Source organism: Cervus elaphus, chromosome 27, assembly GCF_910594005.1.
Source record: "Cervus elaphus chromosome 27, mCerEla1.1, whole genome shotgun sequence".
In the NCBI taxonomy this organism is placed as follows: Eukaryota; Metazoa; Chordata; class Mammalia; order Artiodactyla; family Cervidae; genus Cervus; species Cervus elaphus.
In genome coordinates, this window is record NC_057841.1 from 55,999,174 (window position 1) to 56,023,783 (window position 24,610).

Here is a 24,610-nt window from a genome sequence, read left to right on the forward strand (position 1 = left end):
CATGTAAGATCTTATGGTATGCAGCCCTTATTCCTAAACAGTCTCATTGTTCATTCTTAAACTTACACATGCTATGTAAGTGGAAGCTACTAATTCAATGTGGTCTACAACATCCATGTCAAAATTATCAAACATAATCATCTGTACTATATACCTCAAGATTACTAATGTAAAATAACCCCCAAACTTGTTCCATTAATTACTATATAACATGAAGTTATGCTTATAGATACATAGCGAGCCCTACAAAAGGATCCCATGGGAAAATAATCCTCAGATGGTGTTTTTGGCAAAGTCACTGTCAATTAGAGGGATGTTATATCATGAAATAATGGGAAATAAAGAGTACAAAGAATTTATAACCGAGAAGACTGCCAACATGAGATTAAGACATCAAAACAATCTACGTACATTGGCAAGACACATGCCATGTGCTCTCAGACAGCCATGATTCGGGAAAAGTGTTCATTACGGACCTGAAAACTTAGATCACTTCAGTATAACATGCCATAACAACTTCTCATCTGTATACTAAAATAACCTAAAATTTAGCAGTGGTTCTAGACAGAGGAGACTGATACAGAAATTAAAACCTTGGGGCAAAGTATAAGGTCAATTAATAGGATGTCAACAGATTAAGTAATAGAGATGAGATAGGTAACCGCTTGACTGAGTTACACAATTTAATCTGTAATAATATTAACTAGGTGATAAACTAGATAATATTAACTAGGGGCTTCCATGGTGGCTCAGTGGTAAAGAATCTGCCTGTCAAGCAGGAGATGTGGGTTCGATCCCTGGGTCAGGAAGATCCCCTGCAGAAGAAAATGGCAACCCACTCTAGTATTCTTGCCTGGGAAATCCCATGGACAGAGGAGCCTGGTGGGCTATAGTTCATGGGGTCACAAAGAGTCGGACACGACTGAGCGACTTCACTTTCACTTTTCACTTTCATGCATTGGAGAAGAAAATGGCAACCCACTCCAGTGTTCTTGCCTGGAGAATCCCAGGGACGGGGGAGCCTGGTGGGCTGCCGCTTATGGGGTCGCACAGAGTCGGACACGACTGATGCAACTTAGCAGTAGCAGCAGCAAATGTAGGACTGTTCTCTCAGGAAGGCGAGCAAAGATGCTTGTTTAAGGAGCCCATACTCCGCTGAGGAGTCCTATAACGTATCAGGCATGCTGGGGGCTGAGAACTAAGGCAGGAATAAAGTCAGTTCTTTGGAGGCTCAGAGATCCGAACAAGTCCTTCTTGCCTAAGAAAGTTCTTCTAAGTTCATTCATAATAGTTATCTGGCAGAGGTACACATACCTCCTTTCTGAAAAATCAGGACAATAATATTTGAAATGTTTGTGTACTCTGCTCTAGCAATCATCAAAATTAATCCCATCACACCCCACATCCTATCTTCATAATAACCAAACAGCCACGTCCCCCAGATCACACGTCATCATGCAGTACTCACCTCCGTAATATTCTGTACGTCCACCCTGTAGTTCAGTGGCCCTCAAACTTTTTTGACTTCAACTAAGAGTAGAAATATACACTTTAAATCATGCCTCAGTACACACAAGGGTGTACAGATCACAAAAATCACCTAACATACTTAGCCTTACTAAATGGGATGTGTACTATTTTCTATCCCATTGTCTCATATCTTAAAAATTCTAGTCATGGACAAGTGAAATAAAGTGAAAGTCGCTCAGTCGTGTCCGACTCTTTGTGACCCCATGGACTATACACTCCCAGGAATTCTCCAGGCCAGAATACTGGAGTGGGTAGCCTTTCCCTCCTCCAGCGTATCTTCCCAACCCAGGGATCGAACCCAGGGCTCCCGCATTGCAGGCAGATTCTTTACCAGCTGAGTTTGAAAACCAAACCCTAACCTTACCCCTCTCACTCCTCCTGCCAGTCTTTGCACCGTACACTCTTGGGTGGTTGGTCAGCAGGCTCTCCTATATCCTCAATATTTTCTTTAAACATTCTCTCCAGGAGAGAATGGACTTCCTTAAACTTGCCATCCCTCAAAGATCCTATCTCCCCTAAAGTTCTTCCAGATAAAGGCTTTCACCTTCTTCCTCTCTGACAACCACACTTCTAAGGCCCAGTAAGTGGTGCAGGTTCCCTCCTTTCTCCCCATTACTTTCTCACATCATTTCTGTTTTTCCTCCTTCACAAAGCAGAGCTCCCCTGAAGTTCATAGGGTCTGACTGTCTGACTTCCCACCCTCCTCCCTGATTTCTCCTTTACTCACTGAAGACTTTAGCTTCTGTTTCATGTTTTCTTCCCCAACCCAGCTCTTAGTCTTCATTCTTAGAGGTCTCAACACCCACGTGGATAATCCACCCAACATCCTGAGTCCTCTGACCTGTTCTTCTACCCAGCCTCACCCACCTAACATTAGAGGCACAGGCTTGTCTACACTGGTAACTATACCGTGCCCAATATCTCAGGCAAGCATCCGACCTTCCAATTTCTACTTCCTGTCCTTATAACTCACTGAGGACTGCCCTCCAGGTTCTTTGAACCCATCAATACTCCCTGCCTATTGGCTGACCTGTTTTCTTACTCTTTCAAAACCTCTTCCACATTCCTCCCCACCCCGTATAGATTCCATGATCCATCAGCGTCATTACACTGTCAATGTGCTTAAACTTCTGTGGTTTTCCACTGGTGCAACAGGCCCCATTCTTACCTTTCCACAGTATTTAAAATGGGAAATTAACCGAATCAGCATCCCTTTCATCTACCATCTAGTGATTCTCCTTCCTAGTCAAGAAAATTTATTCAAAGTATTGTCCACAATGAGCAACTTTAATTCTCATTCACTTTCAACCCAATCCAATCTGGCTTCTCTTTTCCCTGAAACCACTGGTATCAAGGTTATTAATGACCTTCCTGCTGCCAAACTCAATGGAAATTTCTGTCTTCCTCCATTCAATGCTTCAGTGGCAATCAATGTAACTGACCATTCTCCTTTTTGAAATATTCTCCTCTCCCGTGTCTCTCCTGTCTTTCACAATCCACTCTGCTGATTCCTTCTACTCTAGTTCAATTTTAATCACTGGACTTTCTCAGAGCTTCCTTCTGGATCCTTCTGTCTATAATCTCCAGGCCCATTACTTGAAAAACTACCTACGTGACTTTCTACCTAATGCCTTTCCAGCTCAGACCTCTCAATCAGTATGCCTACATGACATGACAAATCCATCTGGATGTTTAATAAGCATCTCAAACTCTGTACACTCAAAGTTGAATTCATTGTATTCACCCATATAAATTCTTTCCTAAGGCAATCTCAGTAGATAGCAACCCAATTCACCTAGTCACTCAGTCTACCTAAAATCTAAGGGCTCTCTGTCACCTTTCACGCGCAGTTCATTAGAGAGTTCTGTCAATCCCACATTCAGAACAAGACTAGGACCCCCTTCTCTTCCATCACCACGTGCGTCCAGGCCCCCATCACTCCTCACTGTGCTGCTGTGACAGCTACTCGCGCCTCACTCCTGCTTTTGTCCATTTCTTTCAACTGAACAAAAACCTGTACTTAAGAGTGGCCCACACTTAAGTGAGATGTCAGTAATCCCCTGTAAGGACTTCAAGGCCTAGAAATGCTGGATTCATCATCTGTGATCTACTCTCTCCGCTCCCCGCCCCCAACGTATCCAACAGAGAGACCAGAAGCCACTCTGTTCAACAAAGGCTTAATAAATGATGGAAAAAGCACCAGCATCTTTGGAAAAGATTTTAGCTACCTTCCTGTCAGCCAGGCATGTTTTATGGAAGGAACAGGATCTCTATTTTCGGTTTAGATGGAAAGATAACTAGGAAGGTGGAAGCCAACAAGTAGATCTTACCACAATATCAGGAGCTGGTAATCAGACTGATCCTATCACGGGGCCCTTTAGGTGAAATGGGGTCCCTAATTCTGAAATAAATCACCCCACTAAGGTGCTACTTCAATACCTGAAAAAATTCCTCATCAGTTAAACAAAGGTCTAACCTGAGCTACAGCAAGTGAGCTGATCCTTAACCTTTTTTGCCAAAGACTTGCTCCCTCTCCTGTTGTAAAACAGTAGTTAACTTTTTCAGTTACATTCTCCTTTGAGAAATTGGTGAAGACTTTCTCCTTTGGAAAAAACAACAGAAATTATTTCATTTAAAGGTTCCTGGAGAGCATCCAGAAGTGTGCACTCTCAGGTTAGAGATCTTCCTGACTCTACCGGTTCCAAGCTGGCCTGTTTCGTCTCCTAACGGGAAAGCAACAACACGATACCGTTCCGTGATCGTGCCTTCTTTTCCGAACACTGTCCTCTTTCCTCCGTCTCGCATTTAAACTTCACAAGAGTAGTTTAACCGTTTTATGAGGACAGAGGCAGAAAAATGCACATATGCATACATGCTCAGCAAATGCACAGAAGCTCTGAAAGGGTATAAAAACAAAACTGGCTGACAATAAATTCCTCTAGGAAAGAGGCTGAGCCCGACAGACTCAAAGAGGAGGGAGATTGCTCCTCATGGAATCTCCTTTCCACCATGTGTGCAAGTCGCAATCAAGTAAGATTAAATAAAAAATTTTTTAACTTTTACAACAGCAGGCTACATCTTTGCTCCTAATTTCTGGTTTCCCAGAAAGTTTCTGGCATTCCAAACCTGACTTGTGGTCCTTCTACCCTGCCGATGCTGGTTACATCTAAGTCACCAGGTGACTTGTTTGAAAATCCAGTGAATACTACAAAGTCGTTATCTTCCTCAAGCTCTCCACGGCATCCAACAAAAAAACCTCTCCTAGGCCGTCACAATCCCACATTCTCTTCACTCCCCTACTACCTTGCTGGAAGTCCCTTCTTACTCTCCACATAGCTAATTTTTTATCCACTGCGTACAATGTGACAAGGTACTTTTCTATCTGCTCCTACACTGGGCAATCTCAATGTTTCACAAACCCCTATGACAGTTCTCAAAGCGTGACCCGGGAATCCCTGGAAGTCTACGAGATCTTTCAGAATCCAAGAAATAAGAGCATTTTAACTCAGTCTTCCTCATCAACCACTGTCCCAAGGGACTCAACCCAGAACTGGAGCAGGCATCAACAATTCCCATGCTCTACAATCATCAGGGACTCATGTACTAACTTGTCTTGTTTGAGTCCCACACCTTTTTATACCTCCTGGCTACAGCGTTAGTCCAGGCCCTCATTCATTCTCTGGACTAAACTGTTCTAACTCCTCTCCCTGCTTCCAGCCTCCACTTTTCCTAAATGGTACCCATTCTACATCCGACACCTAACCTGATTCCCAGCAGCACCACCAACTCACTGAAGTTTCTCAATGTGCAACGCTATTGCCCCCAATATATATTAGCTGTCTTTAAGAATGTTATTATTATTTTGTTGAAGATAATTAGAGCAAATCACCTGCTGGATGATGTGATTGAGCACTTAGGCCAGAACCAAACAGAATCCAATCTGTGGTTACAGTCACAATAGTAGACTACCACGCATGCTTAGTCGCTCAGTCGTGTCCGACTCTTTGCGACCCCGTGGGCTGCAGCCTGCCAGGCTCCTCTGTCTGGGATTTCCTAGGCAAGAATACTGAGGTGGGCTGTCATTTCCTTCTCCTGGGGATATTCCTGACCCAGCGATCAAACCTGCGTCTTCTCCTTGGCAGGCAAGTTCTTTACCCACTAGCCATCAGGGAAGCCCAGTATATAACCAGAAACCAAGGTAATTCGTGACAAGAAATAATGGCAGCCTTCTACAATAAATTCCTTCAAGAGACCATAATGCTATTTTCAAATGCATCCAGTTTGCGTGACTAGAGAAATATGATGAAAGAACTGAGTCTTTCCAAGGTATTAGCAGCATTGACAAGCCAGGGTGAAATATAATTTGTTCCATACCAGATCCATATTGTGAGCAAGCTGTAAAATATATGTCACATTAATGTTAGGGAACTTGAATTTTACTAGTTTTGCAGATTTATTTCATAAATGTTTCAGTGTTGTTAAGAGCTAGAAACACAGGAATTCAGTTTAATATTTACACATCTGAAACATTAAAATTTCTAGCAAGAAAACTAAGCTACTAAAGTTCTTTAAATATATCATGCACTGAGGATCACTGTACTCTTCTCTATCTTATCTTAAGACTATTCTCTAATTTTTAAAGAAATGTATCTTTAAGAAATTAACTTCCTTCTTAAAAGGTTAAGGATTGTTATCTCTTAAAACCTTGAAACATCTCCTCTTTGGAGAAACAAAGCCTGCATAAACACCTAAACAGTATTTAGATTTTGAAGCAAAAGTCGTTTTTAAGAGGCACACTCCAGAACCGAGCAGTCCAATATGGTGGCCACTAGGCACATGTGGCTATTAAAACTTTAATTAAATAAAACTACAGGTTCAATTAGTCAACCACACTAGGCACTTTTCAAGCACTCAACAGCCACGTGTGACTGGTGGCTGAAACATTTCCATCAAAACAAAAACTGCTACTAACAGTGTTGCCCTCCTACGACTCCTCCCTTTGAGTGAGCTCCGAGGAAGCCACTCATGAATTCAAAAAATCAGCTCGAGGTTGATGACTTCCAAATCACTCTCTAGTCTTTTTCCTTTAACCAAATGGAATATCTTCAGTAACAAACTGGTTATTTTGACTTTATCAACTAAAGAGATGGAAGTAGGGGCTGGAAATAATTATGAGAGTGGCAAGAAAATCAATAAGGTACAACGTAATCAAGAATGGCACAGATTTCCAGCGTAAGGTTGAGACTGAGTTTGAGACAAACAGGAAGAGGTGCCACAAAAGCCTTAGTAAATATCAACTGAAAGACAATCTCCACTCTACTGTACCCACCAATCCTAAAAGAATTAAAAATCATTTTTTAAAGTTCTTCAAAAGGTATCTTTCCAAACATACTTGAAGATATTCACTCAGTAAATTCCCCTCTGATACAAAAGATATATTAAAATCAATATACAAGTCAATATAAACTATAATTTATAGTGTTTATAATTGCATTGCTTATAATTCAAAGTTTATATTGTTCCTTACACTTCTAATTTTTTCAAGATAAGAGTCTTTAAAAAAATCCCATTCCTGAGTATGTAGCTGAAGAAAATAAAAGCACTAATTTGAAAAGATACATGCACCCCAATGGTCACAACAGCATTATTTACAGTAAGCAAGACATGAGAGCAACCTAAAGTGTCTATCAACAGATAAATGGAGAAAGAAGATCTGATATATAAATGTACACAAAGACACACACACCACACACACACACCCAAGAATACTACTTGGCCATAAAAAAAAAATTTTTTTTAAAAAGGATGAAATTTTGGCACTGCAACAATATGGATATATCTGGAGGGCATTATGCTAAGTGAAAAAAGTGAGACAGGGAAAAACAAATACTGCATGTTATCATTTATATGTGGAATCTAAAAAATAAAACCAGTGAATATTAAAAAATATTAATGCAATTAATGAACTTCAGCCAGTTTCACAATCTGCCTACAAAGCCAAACACTACCTCAGATTCCTGTTTAAATCTCCTTAAATCTCTGTATCTCTCAACTTTCTCTATACTGATTACTTTAAAAAGACCTGGTATAGTTATTAATAACCCACAAATATGTTTTCTGCTTTATAGAGATATTTAATGTTGGTGTTACTCCAAAAGGGACCTTACTTAGAAAAAAAGGAAAAACTACATTTTCTGTCTTAACTAAAATAAAATCAGATGCAAAAATAAGACCAGGGCCCCCAAATTCAGACAGAGTGCTTTCAGAAAACAATGATTAACAAAAGGCATTTCCAAAATATGTAGTGTATTAATTTATTCAATCAACATTTACGGCTACTATAAACTTCTGGAATGAAGTGAATAATAAACATTCAGCAAACATTTATGAAGTACCTACCGTGTGCCAGGCTTTGGATTATATATATATACCAAACAAAGCAAAACGAGAGCCATGGGCCCTGCCCGCGCGGAGCTCACAGTCTAGCTGCAGCAGCCCGACAGCCACGGATCCCGTGGCCGAGCCGGGCAGGCCTGCGGGAGGAGGGCCTGGCTCCGGGCGGAGGGTGCAGGGCAGGCTTCAGAGATGGAGACAATGGAGCTGGGCCTCGGATGAGGAGCAGGTCACCAGATGGAGGGGGGGGGGAAGCACATTCCAAGCAGAGGAAACAGCACATGAGCAAGCAGAGTCTTGAAAGCACATGCCACGGTGCGGGATGACGAGCAGTCCAGCGCAGCTAGAGCGGAAAGGTGCACACAAACTAAAGAGACCAATTAGTTTTAGGCTTGTCGTGAACCCTAACCAGCGGGAGGTACATCTGCACATTACACTGAGTGCAGCTCAACTGGGATTCTGCTAACAACGGGGTGCTCTGGAAGCACTCTGTTCATTTCATAAATATTTAAGCCCCTCCAATAGATGTCCAGGACTGTTTAGAGCTTTAAAAAGGCAGTTTCAGAAAAATACATCTTAATTTTTCCTCTTACATTTAAAAAGCAAAATTAGCCCAGAATCAAGATTTAAGCTGAAATCATACAGCTACACCCCTAGTTACACTAGTGACCTAGTCACTAGCGATCCTAGTTACACTCAAGGTCCTAACTTGAGCATCCCTCCTCCTGCCACTAATCCCAGCCCCTGAACACCCTCAGAGCCATCGACAACACCGTTAGGTAGGAACTCGGAGGCAATGCCAAGCATCCCTTTCCGGCTCTGCCTCTCTGAACGAGGAACCTGCCAACGCCCCTGTGGAAGCCAGGCCAGGTAACTAATGCAGTACGTGAGGAGTGCATCCTCACCGCCACACCAGGCCTTTGGAAATCAAGCTATTCTTTGGAAAAAAACAAAACAAAACAAAAAACTGCTGAGCTAAATTCTGGAAAAAAGAGGGATATGAAGCAGAGACTGCATAGTCTCCAGGAAAAGTAAAAGGCAAGGAGGGAGGGAGGCTGGGTCAGAAAGTTTCCCATCCTGGCCACCTGTTCACCGAGGCAGCTTGGTGCTCAGGAAGCTATAAGGGGAAAAGGAAAGGAACATGCTAGGTGACTTCATGGAAACTCCTATTTACTGCTCACAACAATGCTAAGGGAAAGATCTTATGATCATAAGTTTACAGATGAGAAACCTGAAGCCACCAGAGGTTAATCAAGGTGCCAGTGACTGTGTGAGCTAGGAAGAGGCAGAGCCAGAACATGAGCGCACGCCTGCCTGGACCCACGGCCCGCCCCCCGACACGTGGGCTCCCAGGTCCTCAGGCGAACGCAGCGCTCCCAGGGGGCACGCAGGCCTACACCAGTCATGTCCCTACAAAGAAAAGTCCTTCCTTCTCCCTCCACCACTTTCACGGTCAGTGTGAGACAATCGTGTGGTAACACATACACACGTGTTTCTCTGAAATTTAGAGGGAAAAAAACTGGGGGGAAAATAAAAAAGGTTTATAAGATTAGCTGTTTGGGGGACAAGGGGAGGTGCAGCACTTTCCTTATAAAGATATTGGGGGCTTTAATACAATTAAATTAGCATAATTCAAATGCTACTCATGTAAATTCTTATATGATAAATCATCAACTAAGCAACTCACTAAGAGTAAGAGCTAATGGAAAAATCTCCAATCACAGTATTAGAATGTGAATATTATTCCTAAAGAATATTACTCTCCAACACCATCAAAAAGTCAAAATAAAAACTGTTCTTTCTCAAATCCTGATCCTGAATATTAAAAGGGACGTATAAATAAACTATATGGTAAGTAAGGGTACTAGCACCACAATAAAATTTTGCCTCTTTATGGGCAACACAAACTATTTTAAGGGGGGAAAAAGGAGACAATTAACATCAACAGAGAAATTTTTTGTCAACAGTCCCAATGGGCACGAAGTGTGACATATGTTGGCCTAGGGAGATACTGAAATGTTGTTTTCAACATCTTTACTTAGGCTCTCTCTCTTTGTAAGCCAACTACCAGAAAATTAATCAGATTTATTAAATCAAAATGCTTTGCAGGGGGGAGAAGGAAGGGAAAAAAAAAACCAAACTGGGACATTCAGACAACCGAAACTCCAGTGACACAGAGCAATGCAGGAGGCTTCAGGGAGAGCGTCTGACCGACCAACCTTATTCTGATTGAGAGGGTCGTTCCGCAGCCTCTGCTTGTTCTTCTGTAATTTACTAGGCATCATCTTTCCAGTTCTGAAGTCAAAACTGCTGAGGTCAACAGTATTTCCCAGATACCTTGCCAACTGAGGTTTGCTTCTGAACTTCTTACCACTCGGACTAGAAGAAAGATAACATTAATTGGCAAACAATTAATTAATTAATTGGCAAACAAAAGGCAACAATATATACCCCAGACCGCTACACAAACCTTTTCTTCATGCCTGCCTTTATGCTCCCAATTAGTATCACATCATGGCTTTACATATGTTTATTTTTTTCCAAGGAAATACTAAAAGTTTTAAAGGAAATTCTTAACTTCCTAAAGAAAGAGATAGCGTGTCTGTCACCTCCCATACCACCCCTAGATACACTGCTGGAACACATGACGGATGTTCACACAGGTCATCCCGCTGGTCACTCACGCAGCAACCACGGACAGAACCCCAACCCAAGGGGCACGCAGAGCGCAACGCACACACGCAAACGGCTCCTCTTTCACCCACGCTCCAGACTGACTTCTGAGATGTTTTCCCATATTACACACACAGAATGCCAACGGTAGCCAGAAACAGCTTCAAAACAAACTGCTCTGAGGCAACAATCCTTGTTAGAAGCACACTTAGGGACTTCCCTGGTGGTCCAGCAGTTAAGACTCCACGCTTCCACTGCACGGGGCCCGGGTTTGATCCCTGGCGGTTAAGATCCCACATGCCGTGGAGCTCAGCCAAACACACACACTCACACACACACCCCACAGATGCACACACACCAAACACTCACATACACACACACTCACACCACACACACACACACTCATGACACACACATACCCACCAGACACACACACACTCTCACACCACACACACACACACACCCCACACACACACGATACACACACTCTCACACCCACACACCCCCCCACACACCACACACACACACACCCCAGACACACACACTCACACCCCATCACACCCCACACACACACCCACACACACACCACTCACACACACACTCACACCATACACACTCACACCACACACCACTCACATACACACCCCACACACCACTCACACACTCACACCACACACACACACACACACACGACACACACACTCTCACACCCCCCCACACCCACACCCACTCACACCATACACACTCACACCACACACCACTCACACACACTCACCACACACACCCCCACACACACACTCACACACACACAACACACACACTCTCACACACCCCCACACACACCCCACAGACACACACACACACTCACACCCCCACACACACACACCCCAGACACACACACCACACACACCAGACACACACACACATACACTCTCACCCCCCCCACATACCACTCACACACACACTCTCACACCACACACACACACACCCCCACACCCCCACACACCACCTGTAATCCATATAACCTTTGGGCTACCGATTTGAACTCAAAACACAACAGGAAAAAAAAAATGAGTTCTGACAATAATAAATGCTCCCTAATGTTACTAAAAGGAGAAAAACTAAGGTAAACATTTACAAATGTGTTTGTATGATGCTTACATGACTTTTGTGAGCCTAACTCCTATCTGAGAGAAGTGTATCAAGAACTTACTTTTTGTAAAAAAAAATTGTCAAAGCTGGAATATTACAAAAGTGTCAGAATTATACAGAAGCTTGAACTAAACAAGTTTTTCCTAAAACAAAAACAAAAAAATTTCCCATGTGGCACCGAACTGTAAGAAAAAATTTAGAGAAAGAACGCCCCAAAGTCTTATCTAATAAATTTTCTGAACCAAATGTGCTAGAATAAACTTCAGTGAGCTATAACACCAGAAAAGAACTGTGAGAATTCTAGAAAATCTCTCAAAAAAGCCAACATGTCATATTGAGAACTTAACCTTGCACCAAATGACCACAATAAAAGAAAAATAATTCAACCCAGAGACAAAAGAGAAAAGGCTGGAAAACCAAGCAATTTACAATTGCCTGGAATAGCAAAAACTTCTCTCGGGGTCAAGTTGGAAGCAACACACCCCAGTCTGCCACAGACTCCACCAGCCGCCACAGACCTCAAGACAGCTGAAGATCGTATCAACCTTCTTTTTCCACAATCACATGACGTGGCTATTCCTGAAACACAATTCAAGGTATAGAATTCAGCCCACAGATGAAGATAACAGCCAGTGAAGACCAGTATGTAACAGAATAGAAGGAAGCAGAGAGCAACCAGAGCCCAGAGGAGGAGAGAATACATGCTGATGTGTAAACGAACTCAACTCCCATTCTAGTCCAGAGGTCCCAACATGGTCAGCATCACGGAATGAAACAGCACACGACCCTCAACACTGTCTGAACCTGAATCACCTCTGGCCGCTGCGATCTTCACCCCCAACCTGATCCTCTGGAGCATCATCTGTCGCAGCATCACTGTCTACCCAGCAACTCATCTTCCGGCTAGAAGGCCACACACAGTGTTCAGGGCACCATCCCTCAGCCCACACGGCCAGTACCAAGTTCTAAATGCTCAGAGACTCTTCAATGCTGGCACAACAGCTTTGCCTTCTTAGTAAAACATCAAAAACCTTCCAACTGATCAAGTACTTTTTCCTGATTTTTTCCTACCAGACGTCAAGACACCCTACATTCTAAACTCAACGTCACCAAAAATACGCCAAGTAGCTTTGACTTCCAGCTATGTCTTTCCAGGAGGAAGGGTGAACATAACCAATATTCTGCCTATCATAAAATATTAAATCCTCCAAGCCCAGGTAGAATGTCACTGCAACTGTGAAGTCATCTGTGATTCTGCAAGCCCAGTTAGAAATAATTCTACTATCCCTCAATTCTACTTTATTACAATCCTACACATTTCCTTGATTAGTCAAACAACCCAAAATTACGATGCCCCTTATTAAAACTCTCAAACAAAACTTACATAGGCTAGTATTAAACAAAGTAACTTCTGAGAGCAAAAATGGTGAAAAGAGGAGAGTGAAAAAGCTGGCTTGAAACAACGTTCAAAACACTAAGACAGATGGTATCGGTCCCATCACTTCATGGCAAACAGAAGGGGAAAGAGCGGAAGCAATGACGTTTTAACCCCTTGGGCTAAAAAAAAAAAAAAAAAATCAATGCATACAATGACTGCAGCCATGAAATTAAAAGATGCGTGCTCCTTGGAAGGAAAGCTATGACAAACCTAGACAGCATATTAAAAAGCAGAGACTTCACTTTGCCAACAAAGGGCCACGTGGTCAAAGCTATGACTTTTTTTTTTTTTTATTACATTTACATTTATTGTGACCACTTTGTTGTCAAAGGTAGGCCATATATACTTACATTCTTTTTTTTTTTTTTTTTTTTTTTATTTTTTTTTTCCAGTGGGTTTTGTCATACATTGATATGAATCAGCCATAGATTTACACTTATTCCCCATCCCGATCCCCCCTCCCATCTCCCTCTCCACCCGATTCCTCTGGGTCTTCCCAGTGCACCAGGCCCGAGCACTTGTCTCATGCATCCCACCTGGGCTGGTGATCTGTTTCACCATAGATAGTATACATGCTGTTCTTTTGAAACATCCCACCCTCACCTTCTCCCACAGAGTTCAAAAGTCTGTTCTGTATTTCTGTGTCTCTTTTTCTGTTTTGCATATAGGGTTATCGTTACCATCTTTCTAAATTCCATATATATGTGTTAGTATGCTGTAATGTTCTTTATCTTTCTGGCTTACTTCACTCTGTATAAGGGGCTCCAGTTTCATCCATCTCATTAGGACTGGTTCAAATGAATTCTTTTTGACGGCTGAGTAAAATTCCATGGTGTATATGTACCACAGCTAAAAGCTATGACTTTTTCCAGTAGTCATGTACAGATGTGAGAGTTGGGCCATAAAGAAGGCTGAGTGCCAAAGAACTCATGCTTTCGAACTATGGGGGCTGGAGAAGACTCTGGAGAGTCTCTTTGGACAGGGAGGAGACCAAACCAGTCAATCCTAAAGGAAATCAACCCCGAATAGTCACTGGAAGGACTGATGCTGAAGCTGAAGCTCCAAAGGGCCACCCGATGTGAAGAGCAGACTCACTGGAAAAGACCCTGATGCTGGGAAAGACTGAAGGCAAAAGGAAAAAGGGGCAGCAGAGGATGACATGGTTAGACAGCATTACCGACTCCATGGATATGAATTTGATCAAACTCAGGAAGACAGTGGAGGACACAGCCTGGCGTGCTGCAGTCCAAGAGGTTGCAAAGAGCTGGACATGACCCAGTGACTGAACAACATCAGCTGAATAGTTAAGAACATGGCTTTCATTCACACACAATGGAACAGAAAAGTCTATGCTTATTTAAAACATTAATATATTGCCTGGAATTTAAAATACTGAACTGGAAAATCTTCTCATGGTTAATCTGACACTACATAACAAAGGAAATACTACTAAAAAAAAAAATCCAAGTTAATGAAAAATTGGTAAAGAGTACCCTGTTATTATGTCACTTGAATATAACTACAATTAATTTTAATTAAGCTGTAATAGCCATACCGTCCTTATAACCAGATACTCCAGCTACTGGTAAACAAGATTCTGCTAACAACTTGACGTACGTCAAGATTATAAGCATGTGCACTCCACAGCCCTAAGTACTGGTCTCACACACTGCTGCCTTCAGAATACAGCACAAGCTGTTTTCCTGTCCGTAACTGCCAGAGCTTGTGTTCGGGGCTTTCAGGAAAGTCAACCTGGAGGCCCCAGCGGACTTCAAGACCAGGGACCTTCCTCTGCAGGAGACCAAGGCAAGCCTATTAGAAAGGCAAGGCCCACGGGAGCTTAAGGTGAAGCAGAAATTCTGTCCGTCAGGTGGGGACCGTCTTCACAGCAGCCAAACGACTCTGAGTGTGGCCGAGGAAGTCAGGGCTAGATAAACAGAACGGCGGTGGGTCCCTGGAGTGACTCGGTCATCGTCTGCCTGCTCTCCAAGATGGCTGCTGTCACTAACAGTCAGACACCCCGGGACTTAACGTGACTAAGCTTTTATTCTAAAAGCATCAAACTGCAAGGCAGGGAAATTACTTTAAAAAAAAACTCTAGTAGACTAGTGAAGGATATTAGTCATTTTCAGTTTTCTCTGCCCAAAGCGATTACTTCTAGTCCCAATAACGAAATACTAGTATTTCACTTTCAACCACAAAAAAATTCCCTACCAACCGCCCCCTAGATCTGCCTATCCTGAGCCGACCTGTGATCTCACCTCTCCTTGTCCTCCCCACTAAATACCCTGAAGAAAAGTAATTATTAATGAAAATCAAAAGCATGAGTTACATTTTCCCAGTTCATATAAGAACATTCCATCACTTGAATTGTCTTTGCTTGCTTTCATTTTGATTAAGCTGCTTAAAGCAACTTTTTTTTTAACTTTTTCTTTTTTTTTTTACTGAAGTACAGTTGATTTAAAGCACTTCTTAAACCTAACTCTACCTGAGAAGTTTCTAACTATAGATTATCAAAAAGAAAATTTTATTTGGCATCTGACTTTCAAATCTAAAAAAACTTTACTGAGAACCCAGAAAGACGTAAATAACAGCCATCTTAACTCAGCAGGATTCCCAGACTTCCCCGGTAAGAATCCGCCTGCCAATGCGGGGGACACAGGTCTGATCCCCGGTTTGGGAGGATTCCACATGCGGTGGAGCAACTAATCCTGTGCACCTCAGCTCCTGAGCCCACGCTCCAGGGCCTGGGAGCTGCGCCAGGGCCCACGCACCGAAGCCTGCTCCCTGCAATGGAGCAGCTGCCAACGCCGCCGGCAGGGAAAGCCTGCAGGCAACAACGAAGACCCAGCACAACCAAACTTAAATAAATAACGTCTAAAAAAGAAATACATTAAAAAAAAGAAAGAAAAGCTCAGTAGTACTCCCATGATGTCAGTCTATCGACTCCCACATCGCCTTAGATGACTGCTAGTCTATGATTTGAGAATTAACTCTTCTGAAGACCGCACGTGCAACTGGGCCCTGAAAAGTGACAGGGCAGAACACGTGTTTTCAGGTTACGCTGGTAACACGGATAATCGTGATGCTTCAGTCAAACCATTGTGAGGGGCCCGAAGGTCTGAGCAAACACAGCTAGCTCTTCAAACCAGTTTGCACCAGGATGACCTGTGGGGGAGGCGGTAACTCAGAGCCGAGGAAGACGGACTGGCCTGAGACAGCAAGGGACGCTGCGGACGGCCACGCGGCTAGGTCGGGGCTCGAGAGCAAGACCTGAGGCTCGCCGCTCTCCAGTAACTTCAGGAAGGGCTTTACGGGGGATAACAAGAATCCTATAAGCTACAGCAACGGAAAAGGCTGAAAATAAAGAAATAATCAACTTTCTATTTTTCTAATCCCTTTAAGTGTTCAAGTTTACTTGTTACTTACAAAAGTTTAAGTATTGAAAGAAAGATTTCTCTAACATGAAACAACAATCGTCTCCAGAAGTCAAATTTTAGCTAAGATTAAAACTCTGAAATTAAAATGATCTTTTTGTACCTCAGCACAATCAGAAAACTGCCAAACCAATTAATTTGAAAAAATATATACCATTTTTCCCCCCCAAACCACATGACACACACACAGGAAAATCTATCTAAGAGTCAGCTCCCAGGCCCCCTCAACTCCTTTCCTCCCAAACTTCAGGTGTAGGCCTTTCCTAAAATGAACCATCCTCAGCCCCACTCTACAGTTTGGCCCAGGCAGAAGTTATCTACTTAGTATCTTACTTATCACCTCCTATCTCTGATCAATTACTAAATCCAGTTCCTTCCTAATCACCTTTGACCCCATCCTTCCTCTTCCACCTCCACTGCCACTGCCTAAATCAGGTCTTCATCACCTTAAGTCTCAATCACTACAGCAGGCTGACTTTCTACTCACTTTCGCATCCTAAACCTTCTTTGCATCCTAAACCTTCCAGACTGCTCTTCCTCAAATACCACTATCACCCCAGGTCCAGTTTAAAAGCCTTCAATGGACTTCAACCCAATAGCAAAAGCGAGCGAAACATCTTAGCCCTGCATCTGAGATTCTTTTTCCTTTAATCTTCTCTTAACCTTTCAACCTACTTTGCACTCCTCAAACCCAGTGACTTTTGCCCCTGCCATACTGGTTTATTCAAGTCTATTCTGAATCAACAGGCTGAATGATTTCGTTCTTCAGCCCTATACAAACCATGCCTTTTATTGGTCCAGCATGCATGTCTCCACCCCGAATTCCCAAGAGTCCAGAAACATTAATCCACCTCACTGTTGTTTAGTGGCTGAGTAGTGTCAGACTCTTTTGCAACCCCATGGACTGCAGTCCGCCAGGCTCCTCTGCCAATGGGCCTAGGCAAGAAAACTGGAGGGGGTTGCCATGTCCTTCTCCAGGGGATCTTCCCGACCCAGGGACTGAACTGTCTTCTGCACTGGCAGGCGGATTCTTTACCACTGAGCCACCAGGGAAGCCCAATCCATCCTTTGCCTCCTCCGTAAAACCTTAACAGAACAAAGTATTAACAAAAGGAATTATGTAAATAATCATGAATTGCCTGCTGGCATCTCTCGCATTCTAGTTTGAAATACTGATCTCTGTATAGCTGTAAAACTTCTACCAGTTTAAATTCTATCTTCACAAATAGCATATTGCTGCTGCTGCTAAGTCGCTTCAGTCGTGTCCGACTCTGTGCAACCCCATGGACGGCAGCCCACGAGGCTCCGCCATCCCTGGGATTCTCCAGGCAAGAACACTGGAGTGGGTTGCCATTTCCTTCTCCAATGCATGAAAGTGAAAAGTGAAAGTGAAGTTGCTAAGTCGTGTCCGACTCTTAGTGACCCCATGGACTGCAGCCCACCAGGCTCCTTCATCCAGGGGATTTTCCAGGCAAGAGTACTGGAATGGGGTGCCATTGCCTTCTCCCAATAGCATATTGAAGTGCAGTTATTTAACAAATGAAATGACAGAATGTCCAATGTGCTTCAAAACAATGAAGGCTGAGTCAGGGGTAGTAGATCTGACTATGGATGAAACAAGGTTGACAACTGTTGAACTGGATACTTGGTAGTTTTTTATTTAATTCTACTTCTACGAATGTTTGAAATGTTCTATAACAACAATTTTTAAATATACACATTGAAGAATACAGGCTGAGTCCTTCCCCCTAAAAATCAAAAAGTAGTTTTTGAAAAATATGAAGAGTGTAGGCAAGTAAATTTGAGCATGAAATAATTTCCCTAACAGCTGAGGTGGGGTTTGGGGTGGAAAATTAAAGTATCAGTAAGGACAAAAATTTATTATATTAACAATTTGGCTACTCATAAAATGTGACAACATTCAACCTTTTCCTTCAACTTAAGTATTTAAGGAATCACCACCCAATTTTAAGTGGTATGAAAGATCTTCAATAGAATTTGAATTCTGTACCAATCATTCCATAAACTAGCATTTATTTAACAAGAATTATATGCAAAGAGTGTATGATTAGTAGCAAATTCTACTATCTCTGTATCATGGTTAAGAAAATGGTTAAAAAGTCAGGGTGGGCCACTAAAAAATAAAAAATGAATGAATGTAGAATTCTCCCTAAATCTTATCCCATTGCCATAAGCACTCACTGTCTGAAAAAGGAAAAACACCGGTTATTTTGTTTGAACTAAGGACTGAACACTGCTATGGAAATGTTGGAAATTAAACATATCTGGAAATCATTTCAAAATATAATGGGAAAGGTGGGGAAAGAGATGAAACAAGATTGGCCAGGAGTTGGTAATTGTTAAAACTGGTAGACAAGCACATGAGGGATTCATTACACTTTATCTACTCTCGTTTTCACATGTTTGAACTTTCCCATAATAAAAAAAAAAATACATGTAGGTAGATAAGAACACCCAAAAAACAAATTATTCTTTTAAAAAGAGGTTAAGGATGCCTGGGAAAGGCCATTTAAAAGAAATGCACACACCACTGCATACGCATTAAAAAGAACTTTAAGTTCATTCATTAACTGGTGGCTCAGATGGTAAAGAGTCCGCCTGCAAAGTGGGAGACCTGGGTTGGATCCCTGGGTTGAGAAGATCCCCTGGAGGAGGGCATGGCAACCCACTCCAGTATCCTTGCCTGGAGAATCCCACGGACAGAGGAACCTGGCGGGTTACAGTCCACGGGCTCACAGAGAGTCTGACATGACTGAGCGACTAACACTAACTATGCTTGCTTTAATCTATGGTTTCCTCCAAACTGAAAGCAACTATAAAAGAACATAAATACGTGTGTGGGGGTATGTGTGTGTATATGTGTGTGCACAAACATATCCAGGAAGCAGGATGCAAGTCAAAATATTATGTCAAAATAGTAACAGTGATTCTCTTTGGAACTATATAAAGACAGACATTTCTCTTTATATACTCTTCAATATCTTCCCAATTTTCCACACTGAACATGGGTTATTTTTATAATCAGGGGAAAAAATGGAATATATTTTTAAAACTCTGATGAACATGTATAACCTAAGCTCTACCCTGTTCACATTTCAAAATACAATACAATATTGGAAACCATCACATAATTAACAAGCACATACTTCTATTTATGTTGGATAATTAAGTGAAGAAAAAGGAACTAATATTTTACTGATCTGACCACCTACTATATATGCCAGATGCCTCAATGTATTTTCATTTAATCTCAAAAAATTCCATGAAGCAGAATTCTTATCCCTGATTTACAGATGAGGAACTGGAAGCTTACAGAAGTTTAAAAATCTGTCCACGTTAAAACAGTAAAGCAAGACTCAAGTCCCAATCTTCTGATTCAGAGTCCCTACTTTTCTATTAAACCAGTCCTATGCAAGTCAGTTTATGGACAGACTTACTTCAAACACAGTATTTAAGTAAGTATGGAAGTGAAAAGAAAGCATTAAGAAACTGCTATGGTAACCTGACATAGTAAATTTACTATCTGTAGTATGTAAGAGTAAAAAGTTGCAAACACGTATTTTGTATGTCCACTTTTGTATTATTGCCCATTTCCACTAGGGGCCTCCAGAAAAGATCTTTCTTTTTTTTAACAGATACACATACATCACTGCATACATGTTAAAAAGAATTCTAAGGACATTATAAAAAGAAAAGGAAAAGAATTCCAAGATATATTATTCAAAAATCATCAAGAGGACAATGATTTTCTAACATTTGTAAATCACTAATAATTCTTCTTGACAAACGATAAGTATTTGATTTTAGGATCTAATTTTAAATTATATTTACTATCATTTACATTTACATACTGCTTACATACAGTTCAGTTTCCAAACAAATGAATTTGACTTTATAGTAAGATAAGGCAAAATCAAAAGATCCACATGTATTATTTAAATTTCACCCTATTTCATAGTTCTATTCTCCTTCTTGAGAAGTTTTAGTTTTTAGGAAGTAAGTTAAACTTCGTTTTCAATTTCCAGTTATTCCTTAGTGGCAATGGCAAACACCAACAAAAGACCAACAGACAAGAGCTACAAGGGGAATTTCTATCAAGCCAAACAGTAAGTGCATGAAAAAAGAGCTGATGATTTATTTCTAATTCATCCTGCAGGTCTGAGAAACCTCAAACACAAGCTAAAGGTTATGAATCTTTATTAGTCCCACTATAAAGCGTAAAACAAAAACAAAAAAGTCACCACCAACTTTGCAAAGAGCCTGCTTGTTTCACCAACTAAATTATGAAAAAAAATTGTGACTAAATCTCACAAGTGAAATTTTAAAAAAAGTAATCTGAAAAAAGATCATATATCAATTTCTGTTAGAGATTATTTTTAGAATGTATGTGTATCAGTTCCGTTTCAGCTAAGTAGTTCCTCCACTACAGGTATTATGGGCCTCCTGGCAGGTGAGACTTTGCATGTCAGACTCCGAAAATCAGATGCAGGACGGATGGTAAGGCTGCAACCTAACAAAAATCCCTCTAGCGCATCACGAAAAGATGTGATGGTACAGCTGAGAAAGAAGTATCCGAGCACAATTTCCACCATGCCTAGGCTTTCTATATCTCTACGTTATTTCTGGATCCAGGCTTCAATCAGAAAAAGCTAACATTAGTTTGATAAGAAGCATTATCAAGAAAAGAAACTAAAAGCAAGGCAAACTTTCAATTACGCAATAAGCATTTAATAAATATTGTATATTGTTTCTCCAACTAAAGGATTTTTTTTTTTTTGGTCTACAGACCAACATTTCAACTGGGTCTCAATTCTGAAAACCTAATAAAGCTTTTTGCAGGAAGTATATAAAACTACCTCATAAACCACACTGAGCCTGCAAGTTACAACGAGATTTCTTCCAATTTAAGTGAAAGCTTTTAAAAGGCTTCTTAGGTAATGTGTTGCCTATCTGAATATCTGATAAATAAGAGGGGCAATCCTAGGGTGAACAAGAAAAAGAGAAAGAGAAATATTTCTTAACAAAAAGGTCACTTCTATTACCCAGGGGAAAAAAAATGCTTTTTTAAAAAAACTGGTCTGTAGTATATTTCAACTGTGTCTCAACTCTGAAAGAAACAAAGCTTTTTGCTTAATTTATCACTATTTTCCCACTTTTTTCCTCCTTCAATATTACATAGAACTTGGAAGATTCTTTTGGTTCAATGGCTTCACTACAAAATAGGATTTAAAATGTACCCCTTGTCAACTTCAGGATGCAAGCATAACAGTAAATACATACATTAGTTTAGTGGTACACAAAGCTTAACAAAGTAGATTAAGCATGAGATGTTGCAATACTTGAAAGTGAAAGTGAAAGTGTTAGTTGCTCCGCCCTGTCAACTGTTTCTGATCCCATGGACTGTAGCCCACCAGACTCCTATCCATGGAATTCTCCAGGCAAGAATACTGGAGTGGGTTGCCATTCCCTTCTCCAGGGGATCTTCCTGACCTAGGGATCGAACCCACATCTCCTGCATTGCCGGCAAATTCTTTACAGGCTGAGCCACCAAGGAAGCCCAAGTCACGGTGCTGGGGATGGCCCGAGGCAGCAGCAGGGCAGGGTGGTTCAGAGTCCCAGGGTTGAAGCACCGGCGTCAGGATGCTAACCCTGCACTCCCTAGCAGTACCACCTCAAGCAGCACTTAGCTTCTGGCCTGACCCCCACCTGTAAAATGCAGATAACCGCACAGCAGAGTGACAAAGGAAAGGCCGGGAAGTCATTTAAGCCTGCTTCACTAAGCTTTCAGTGTCATATCAATGGGTAAATACTTATTTGGCATCTGTGTGTTTAGCATTGTGTCTGGGGAGCGGGGAGGAAGCCATGTTCTAGGGAAATGAACAAGACAGTAATACAGGAGATGCCACATTTAACTCCATGGTGATGACCAGAAAGAAAATATCACGAATAACAGTTAACTGAACACCAATGAGACTTCCATTAAGAACTGTGACCCTTGGTCCGCTGAGCTAGTTTTTTCCAACAAAGACTATGTAGAAAAGTCTGTATTTTTAAGACCCAAAAAAAAAAAAGGGAGGGACAGGCCCTATTTGAACTTTGATACCCTCAATGATTCAGAATTCATGGCTTCAAAGACCATACCAGCCTTTCATAACAAATGAGATTACTTCTATACACTTTTAAAAACCTATTTATATGTTCAGTCCATACAACTTGAGTTAATGAACTGTTTTCCTTTAATTAGTCCTTAAACATATACAAAGTTTTAAGAGAGCTATATATTTATTTGAGTGTTCTAGAATTGAGTCCACTATGAGGTACAGGTACAATCCCACTACCCACGTCATTAACAGAGAAACCACGCCCTGGGGAGTAAGTGACATGCTCGAGGCTGCACAGAGGTGGGTACCAACTCCAAACCTCTCCACCCCTGGGCCCTGCTGCCTTCCCTAGAGACTCCTACCTTCACCATCTCACTCATGACTTAAAGCTCTCAATTATATTGCCTCTGAGGCCTCTTCTTTCCAGATCAAGGTGAAATCTCTTTAGTCTCTCATCACGCACCTGCTCCCTAGTGATTATTTCAAATGTCCTCTGGTTCTATTTTATATTTTCATAGAAGTGATCTGGTGTAAATGCATCATAATTTGATACAAGAATCAAAAATGGTTACTCTTTTGTTTCCAGTACCCAACCAGATCATACTTTATGGCAGCAGCTGTAGCTGTTTACCCTGACTCTTGGGCCTTTAACCTACTTATAACTAGTAGTCTAGAACCCAATAAGATATTGATACAGAGCTCACAGAATGACAACTGATTTTCAAAAAGGCATAAGGCAGCTACTAAAAGGTTCCTTTGCCAAGGAAAATGATATTTCAAAAAAAACAAATCTGCAAGTGCATGGAACCAAAAGCTAGAAATGACAGGAATCAGTAGACCAGTAAGAAAAGTATCGTTGAAATAATCGGCTCTTATGATGGCAATGAACTTTTTCAGAAACTCTACCAATAGATCCAACACTTGATCAAGCCACACCCTTTTAGAAAACAAACCTGGGATGATAATATACAAACTGCCACAGCACTACCAGTAATCCTGACAGAAGACATAACTATACTGCTTAACTGGCAACCAGAGGCACACCTTCCTATTAGAACCTGGCAATCTCAGGAAAGAGGAAAAAAAAAAAGAAAAATTCTATCAAAATTTGAGGCTTTCTTGAATGAGCTTAATTTCAGTCCAATTAATAACTGTTAAGACACACCCTCGGTTAACAGGCACAGATTTGTTTAAATCAATCTCCCCAGGGGCAAGCTAAATCAGGAGTCAGCATTATTAGAATCTGTGTGAACAACTGTGTGCAGGTGTTCACATTACCAACGGAAGAATTAACGCACCCACCTATTAAGAGATAATGGCCAGAACTTTGTGAGTTATTGGTTTTTTAATGAGTGGCATGTATGTGGGGATGCTAATATACAAAGCACTGACACCGTGGATTGAAAAATAGTGTGTTCACTGTTTTATTTGCCACACCACGCAGCATGTAGGATCTTAGCTCCCCAACCAGGGATGGAAGGCAGGCCACCTGCAGTGGAAGGGCAGTGTCTTAACCACTGGACCGGCAAGGAAGCCCTACGTGTTCACCTTTAATATGAGTAGGTAACTTCCGTCATCCACCATTGAAAGCAGAAGTCAAAGTCAGAGGAAGCACTGTATCACAGGCGTCACATCACACTGTCTGGGTCCTCCTGCCTCGTAACCTCTCAGAAGGAAATCCTGTAGTGTAACTAGCAGACAACCGTGACACACAACACTCCCTCCAGCCCTGAACGAAGTGCATGTGGCACAAATCTGTTCAACGTGTGTTTTCATTTGGCACAGACAGAAAACTGCAAATCATTCTGCACTGTCTCATAAAGAGACTTTTAAATTGATTATACCAGTTTTTCTACCATAAAATA

At 41.6% G+C, this 24,610-nt stretch overlaps 1 protein-coding gene across 1 annotated transcript in view; it reads right to left on the reverse strand.

The window, feature by feature from the left end:
* MBD2 (methyl-CpG binding domain protein 2) overlaps positions 1–24,610 on the reverse strand; it is a 65,899-nt gene that overhangs the window by 38,459 nt on the left and 2,830 nt on the right. The window contains exon 2 of the mRNA XM_043888762.1: positions 10,143–10,302. Coding sequence (XP_043744697.1) covers positions 10,143–10,302 — 160 coding nt within the window. The remainder of the gene's footprint in view (positions 1–10,142; positions 10,303–24,610) is intronic.